Source organism: Alexandromys fortis, unplaced genomic scaffold (assembly GCF_014885135.2).
Source record: "Alexandromys fortis isolate MF-2015 unplaced genomic scaffold, M_Fortis_MF-2015_v1.1 scaffold_208, whole genome shotgun sequence".
NCBI lineage: Eukaryota > Metazoa > Chordata > Mammalia > Rodentia > Cricetidae > Alexandromys > Alexandromys fortis.
The window spans coordinates 2348254-2355708 of NW_026068082.1; the positions used below are offsets into that span (position 1 = coordinate 2348254).

General features: G+C 46.8%; 1 protein-coding gene across 1 annotated transcript in view; it reads right to left on the minus strand.

Moving 5' to 3' along the window:
• Tulp3 (TUB like protein 3) overlaps nt 1-6843 on the minus strand; it is a 24077-nt gene extending 17234 nt beyond the window's left edge. The window contains exons 1-2 of the mRNA XM_050122026.1: nt 6839-6843; nt 2712-2822 (exon numbers count right to left, since the gene is read on the minus strand). Coding sequence (XP_049977983.1) covers nt 2712-2822; nt 6839-6843 — 116 coding nt within the window. The remainder of the gene's footprint in view (nt 1-2711; nt 2823-6838) is intronic.
• Between the last annotated feature and the right edge of the window lie 612 nt (nt 6844-7455).

The following is a 7455-nucleotide window of genomic DNA, read 5'->3' on the forward strand; positions in this document are numbered from 1 at the left end:
CCCACCATCCATCCACCCACCATCCACCCACCCACCATCCATCCATCCACCCATCCATCATCTAGCATTTTGGGTAGTGATAGGGATTGAATTCTGGTCCTTGGGCAGACTAAGCTAGTAACTAATACACCACGGAGCCACACTTGCAGCTCTGAGACAGACTTCTTGTTAGGAAAAAAAATGGCCAGGTGATGTTGTCATACACCTATAATCCCAGCACTGGGGATGCAGAGGCAGGCAGACTTCTGTGATCTGAGGCTAGCTTGGTCTACACAGTGAATTCAAGGTCATCAGTACTATATAGTAAGGCCATGGGTTCAAACCCCAGCACTGCAGAACAAACTAAACAAAGGAACAAACAAGAAAACCATGGAGCACTAACAATACCAGCTCCTCCTCCCAGCTGCAACCCATTTCTGACCTCCCTACGGGTCCCTGCATTTCTCCTGAGGTTTCTATTTCCATCCTCAATGCAGGGTGAACAGTGTTGGAATCCAGGGGGACTGGTGTAGATTTGCAAAGATGGCGTCTAAAATGACTGAGTGTGGGAAAGGGTTAACCCGGAGAAGAGACTCTGAGGCTACAGCTTAGCATTTCCCAACAGCTGCTGCAAACCTGCTTTTGCTCAATGCTCTCACTCTCTGTCCTCAACACTGAACCAAAACTGTGCTGCCTTCTGGCACAGCTAAAGACCACCCCTCTCCTCCCCGCTCCTCCCCACACCTCCTGAAACCTAAACAAAACTACACTCCTACCGAACACCCCAAAGCCTGGAGCAGTCCTTTCAAGGCCTCTAACAATCAGTGTGCCGGGCGTGTCTTCAAGGCTGCACCCAGACAGCACTCAATTCCTCCCAGCAAGCCTGGGCAAGCTGGGCAGATGTAAATAACAGGGTATCACGAAAGCATTCTGACCTGAACGGAACAGTAAACAGATGCTATAGGACTGTAACACGTACACAGAGCCACAGGAATTCTAAATCAAACCAGAGGCTGAGGACAGACACAGGCCCTGAGAAAATAAACAAGAAGTAACCTGAAAGTCTCCTTTAGCAGAAGCAGAATGTGCTGTTAATGTGAGAACCCTGTCTCCAGTCCCAACCCCCACAGCTCCGAGTCTACCAAATGGACACAAAAGTTTGTTTTCTTTCTTTTTTTTTCTCCCTATTCTATCCTCCTGAAGCCTCTGCCCTCATAACCTACTCAATTCCCCAAAGCCTCATTTCCTAAGACCGTAACTTTGCTGATTTGATTAACTGTGGTGGAAGGAAACGGGACAAACATGATCACATCACAGGACTTCATGGACGATGGACAGTGACCACGGAGTGGGGAACGGTAGAGTGGAGAAAGCAGGGGCCTCACCACGACGAAGTGACTTGACTCTGCCAAGCCGGGCATCATGCTTCCCAGGACTCTTCCAGCTTGAGGCTAGCCTCGACTAGCAAAACCTGTCTAAACCACCAAGCCTAACATCCCGTTAAGATCTCCAGTAATGAGAGGTTGAGGCGCCAGGCAGTGGTGGTGCACACTTTTAATTCCAGCACTCAGAGACAGGGGCACGCAGATCTCTGTGAGTTTGAGGCCAGTCTGGTCTACACAGCTAGTTCCAGGACAGCAGGACGGTTACACAAAGAACCGCTGTTTCAAAACAAAACAAAAAGGAGATGCTGAGGTACTATGTTGTTCTATCCTGGAACTTGCTCTGTAGATCATGCTGGTCTCGAACACAGAGCTCCACCAGCCTCTACCTCCCCAGTGCTGGGATCAAAGACATTCACCTGACTACTGTCCACCCTAGTTTTTTTTGTTTGTTTGTTTTTTTGGTTTCTTTTTTGAGACAGGGTTTTTCTGTGTAACATTTCCAGGCTGTCCTGGATTCATTTTGGAGACCAAGCTGGCCCCACACTCACAGAGATCCGCCTGCCTCTGCCTCCCAAGTGCTGGGATTAAGGGAGTGCGCCACCACCGCCCGGCTTCTTGTTGTTTTCTAATGTGGGAGTCACTATTACACAAGAGATAAACTGAGGTGAAGGGCAAAGGTTACTTTTTTTTTTTTTTTTTNGACCAGGCTGGCCTTGAACTCACAGAGATCCACCTGCCTCTGCCTCCACCACCGCAGGGCCAAAGGTTACTTTTGAAAGTTTTTTTTTTGGTAATATTTTTGCAAATTTAATTTCTAAATAATTATAGACACAGTTTATTAGGAAAGACAAAGACACTCCCAAGAATGGGTGTGGATTAGTGAGCTAGGGAAAGGCGTAGATGCAAAAGTCAATTATTTTCCCAAATAAAAAAAAAAAAAAAACCAGTAAGAGTTACAAAAATAAGACATGTTGATAAATGTTTATTTCCTAACTATGGAGTGAATAACTTGTCAATCCTCTGCCCTTGATCTGCCTGCTTCTGCTTCCCTGGTGCTGGGATTAAAGGAGTATGCCTCCAAGGCCAGTTTGCCCTTGAATACTGCAACCAAAGACAGGCAGGATATTTCCAGGGAGCCGAGAGAAGGTTAGCTGTGAAGATATTTGCCCAAGATCAATCAGAGCTAGCTCGCTCACTGGAAGATTTCTCTCCCTCCTACCACTGCTATGGACCGTTCCCTGACAGACGGCTTGCCTACTGTTTCAGATACTCGATAATCTTGAACAATCTCCACCTCCACCTCTAGGCCACTCTCTCAACATTCCCTGCGAGCTCTCTGGAGCTCACTGCAGCTGAACAGTCATGAGTGATGTCTCCACCAGAGACGGATGCTGAGGGACACAGCCAAGGGTGTAGAGGCTCAGCAAGCCCCCAGGTTCTGGGGAGAGCAAAGCCGCCCTGCAGGAAGGGAACAGGATACGGCTTGCGAAAAGTGAGGACAGCGAGACTTGGCCATGGCTTTCCCAGGAGGGACTGAAGCGAACAGTTCTTTTACCGGTCACAAACACTGCCTGTCAGTCTCAGATGTTATCAGTGAGGCGACGAGCGAGAAGGATTATCCTGGCCACTAATGCAAGAAATGCGCTGGGGCCGAGGACAGCAACAAAGCTCAGGAGAGGTAAAGTCACCTGGTGCACAAGGGAGGACTGGTGAGCTGCTAAGGGAAAGACAAACTCTAAAACGACTCTTATTACATTCATCTATCTCTTGTGTGAGGCAGGAGGATCTTTGTGAGCTACAGGCCAGCCTAATCTACACAGCAAGTTCTAGGATAGTCAGGGTATGTAGAGATAGACAGAGACCCTGTCTCAAGAAAGAAAAGGCAAAAGCAGTGAAGTGTGTGAACGGCTGTGGAGGCACAAGCCCACATCCAGCACACTGAGGAGCAGTCTCTATGGTGCAGGCCAACCTCAGCTACACTGCGGCCTCTTGGGGAGGGGACACGGTTATTCTGTACCACGTCTCCATGACCATCAATCAACACATCCGGAAGACACCTGACCCCAGATGAGCAATCAGACTCCCTTGCCTGTGATTCTGATATCGGATCTCGGGGATCCAGTTTAGCACGGGCTCTCTGGGGACACTGAGACACGTCTAAATGAGGCTATGTGGGTCTACAGTCATTAAACAGCAAATGCCGGGGAAAAGAGGCAGGCATTCTGGTCCTGCTCTGTGCTCTCAACTACTATACTAAAACATGTATTAAAGGTGACTGTCACTTTATGCTTCAGTAGTAATCAAGAACACCAAGCCACATGCCAAAAACTGATAGCCACAGAGGCCAGCAGGATCCCTCTGCTCTAGGGTAAGGGGGCCATGAGGGCAAGTCTAAAGGAAATGAGCACTCTTAGGAAAGTAGACACAGTTCTGTCTGTCTGTGTGTGTGTGTGCATGCATGCATGTATGTGGTATATGCACTCATGCATGTACCTGAACATGTGCACATGTATGTGGAGGCCAGAGAACACTGGGTGTCCCGTTCTCTCATTCTCTGCCTTAGTCCCATCAGACAGGGTCTCTGAACTATGTAACTATGCTGGCAGCCAGCAAGCCTAGTGATGTGGGATTCCCCTTTGTATGCTGTGAATATGACTGGCTAATGAATAAAGAAAACTGGCTTGGCCAATCCTGTCCCCTTTGTATAGAACACTGCTGATATAGGCATATGCATGGCCACTCCCAGATTTTTACATGGGTGCCAGGGGATTTGAACTCAGGACCCCTTGCTTGCGCAGCAAGCACTCCAATCCACTGAGCCACCTCTACAGCTCTTCGGAATCCAGACCAGGTTGTTGCTCAGGACACAGTACCTGAAGCAGTCGTCCCCGTCCCAGGCAGACAGAAACTGGCAGGCATCCTCCTAAGACCACCACCTGAATCTTTAGCTAACAGACTTCCAGGTACCTGGCTTCTTACTTCCCCAAGTGAGCACTCTGCGCTGGCAGACTGGACAATCAGACATATCAAAGAACTACAATACACTGACATGTTCTCTTCTCCCCCTTTCCTGTGCCTGCTAGGGAATGAGAGACAGCCAGGCAGCAGGCTCCTGTAAAATCTGTAAGAAGGGACCCCAACTCTGCTGCATGGCCTGAGTCTCCTCAAAGCCCTGCCATTTCTGTTGCCTTTCTGTCCTGATAATAAACTTCTTACCCCCAACAGTCCATCTCAGCGTCACTCTCGAATCCTATACCCTGGATTCTTGCCAGACAAGACTCTTTGGTTTTGTTTTTGAGACAGAGCTTCTCTGTGTATCTCTGGCTGGCTTGGAACTCACTCTGTAGACCAGGTTGGCCTCAAACATACAGAGATCTACTTGCCTCTGCCTCCCTGAGTGATGGGGTTAAAGGTGTGTGCCACCACTGCCCGGCAAGGACAATTTCTTGAACAGCACACAGCTAGCTTCATGAATATATGTTTACGACAACACTTGTACACTTGCCTGTGGCAGAACTGACAAGACACGCAGACGAGGCTCTAGAAAGATTCCAAGGAATAGGACCCTTGTCAGGCTATACCTTTGACAGAAAAAAAATGTCTCTCATAAGGTCATGTGTGGTGGCCAAGCTAATGATCCTAGGACTCTGGAGGTGGAGGCAAGATCAGTGGTTCAAGATCATTTTGGTTAGCCTGGGATAAATGAGACACTGTCTTCCCAAAACAAATAAAAACCCCAACCAACAAAAACCCAAACTAAGCAAATAATAGACAAAAGGGTAATCTAGATAAATCCAAGAGGCCAGGAGAGACAGAGGAAGAGGAAGTAGAAGCAGTAATGGGAAGACAAGGGAACCACACAGCATAGATGGCAGGGGACAGATTCCTTTTTGGGCCAGACACAGCCCTGGTCTTTGCTTCTTAGGGATTCCTTCTCTTCTATAATTCTGTCAATTATCAACGACATTCTGAATTTCACACCTTGCTAGGGAAAGTTAGAAAACAAAATGTCAAGCAGGAAAGGCCTTTCGAGTCTCCAATCTATGGACACAGAATCCTGTGGCTGAACTAAAGATGCCTAGGAAGAGTCAGGGCCTCCTGCCTGAGTTGGCATAGAGACACAAACACAAACAACCAACAGCAGGCCAGTATAAATAACCGTGCCTGCTTCCTGCAGCCTCCACATTAAGACTGAACAACACATGCACCTTGGGGATTGTTTTCTTACTGGAGAAAAAAAATCAACTAAACTGATGGGTAAAATAAACAGAAAAGACAAAAGCAATGTATTCAAATGTGATCTGCTATCTTAACCACAGCAGAACCAGTCTCCCTCAATAGCCAAGCTATTGTCCGGGGAAATTAGGTTTTTCCCTTCCAGGGTCCTTGCTAGGATCCTATTACAGCACAATATTGATTTAACTACATTTTGTATGCATGTATATTTGGGCATACATGCCATGGTGGACATGTGGCGACTAGACAGTCTCTCTTTCAGATTTTATTTTATGTGCATTGGTGTTTTGTTCACATTCATGTCTGTGTATGAGAGTGTTAGATCCCCTGGAACTGTAGCTATGGACAGCTGTGAGCTGCCATGTGGGTGCTGGGAATTGAACCCAGGTCCTCTGGAAGAGCAGGTCAGTGCTCTTAACCACTGAGCCATCTCTCCAACCCCCCAGACACACTTTCCATGGCAGCTCCTAACCACCTATAGCCCCAGTTCCAGGAGATCCAATGCCCTCTTCCAGTCTCTCAAGGTATAAGACATGAATGTGGTGCACATACTTCCATGCAGGCGAAACATATGACATGTAACATTAAAAATTAAAAAAAAAGTCTTTAAAAAACATCAATCCAGAAACCTAGGAACTCTCAACATGAGTGTCTAAGTCACACGCTTATCTGTTGGACACCTCACTGACACATGTTCCCTCTATACATTCTAGACATCTCTCACATAGATGGATCTACAAGTTGAACACAGTACTGCATACCAGTACTTGGAAGCTGAGGCAGGATCTGAAAGAGTTCAAAGCTAGCCCTGACTACATAACAAGACCTCGTTGTAAAATACGAAAAAAAAAACAGGCTGGAGAAATGGCTTGGTAGTTAAGAGCATTGACTGCTCTTCCAGGGTAGAGGACCCAGGTTCAATTCCAAGCACCCACACAGCAGCTCATAACTGTAACTACAGTTCCAGGGAATCTAACACCTTCACGCAGATATGAATGTGGACAAAACAATAATGCACATAAATTGAATGAAACCTTTAAAAACAAAGTCAGTCATGCTAAAAAATAAACATAATAATAATTGCTTTTTGGTTTTGCTTTTGTTGTTTTTTGTTTTGTTTTTCGAGACAGGGGTTCTCTGTGTAACAGCCCTAGCTGTCCTGGAACTAGTGTTTGTAGACTAGACACTGGCCTTGAACTCACAGAGCTCCACCTGCTTCTGCCCACCAACCCCCCCACCTCATGCCGGATTATTTTAACATGAAAATATATTGGAAAAGTTGCTGTATAGGCTGGAAATTGGAAACCCAGTGCCATTACTGCTATTAATGGCATGAGCTCAGGGACAAGCTCACGAAGGGCTCTGAGGGGCTGCAGAGATGGCTCCGTGGCTAAGAGCACTTGCTGCTTTTATAGAGGACCCAGGTTCAGTTCCCAACAACCACATGGTGGCTCACAACCACCTGTAATTTCAGTTCCAGAAGACCCAGTGCCCTCTTGCGACCTCTGCAGACACCAGGCACCCACATGGTATAGACATATATGCGTGCAAAACATCCACACACAAAAAACTAAAATACATCTTTTTTTAAAGGACTTGGAGCAGAGCTCTTCTGAGGAGTAGGAGTGACTGGTGCCAACACAGGCATCTGGGTGCCCTCGCCTCTCATCCGCATCTTTTATGCTGTGCTTATGCTACAGCTGTGGTGTTAGGAGAAACACCCTGTGCTTCTCTGGAATTCCTGTCTTTCTTTCTTTCTTTCTTTCTTTCTTTCTTTCTTTCTTTCTTTCTTTCTTTCTTTCTTTCTTCCTTCCTTCCTTCCTTCCTTCCTTCCTTTCTTTCTTTCTTTTTTTCT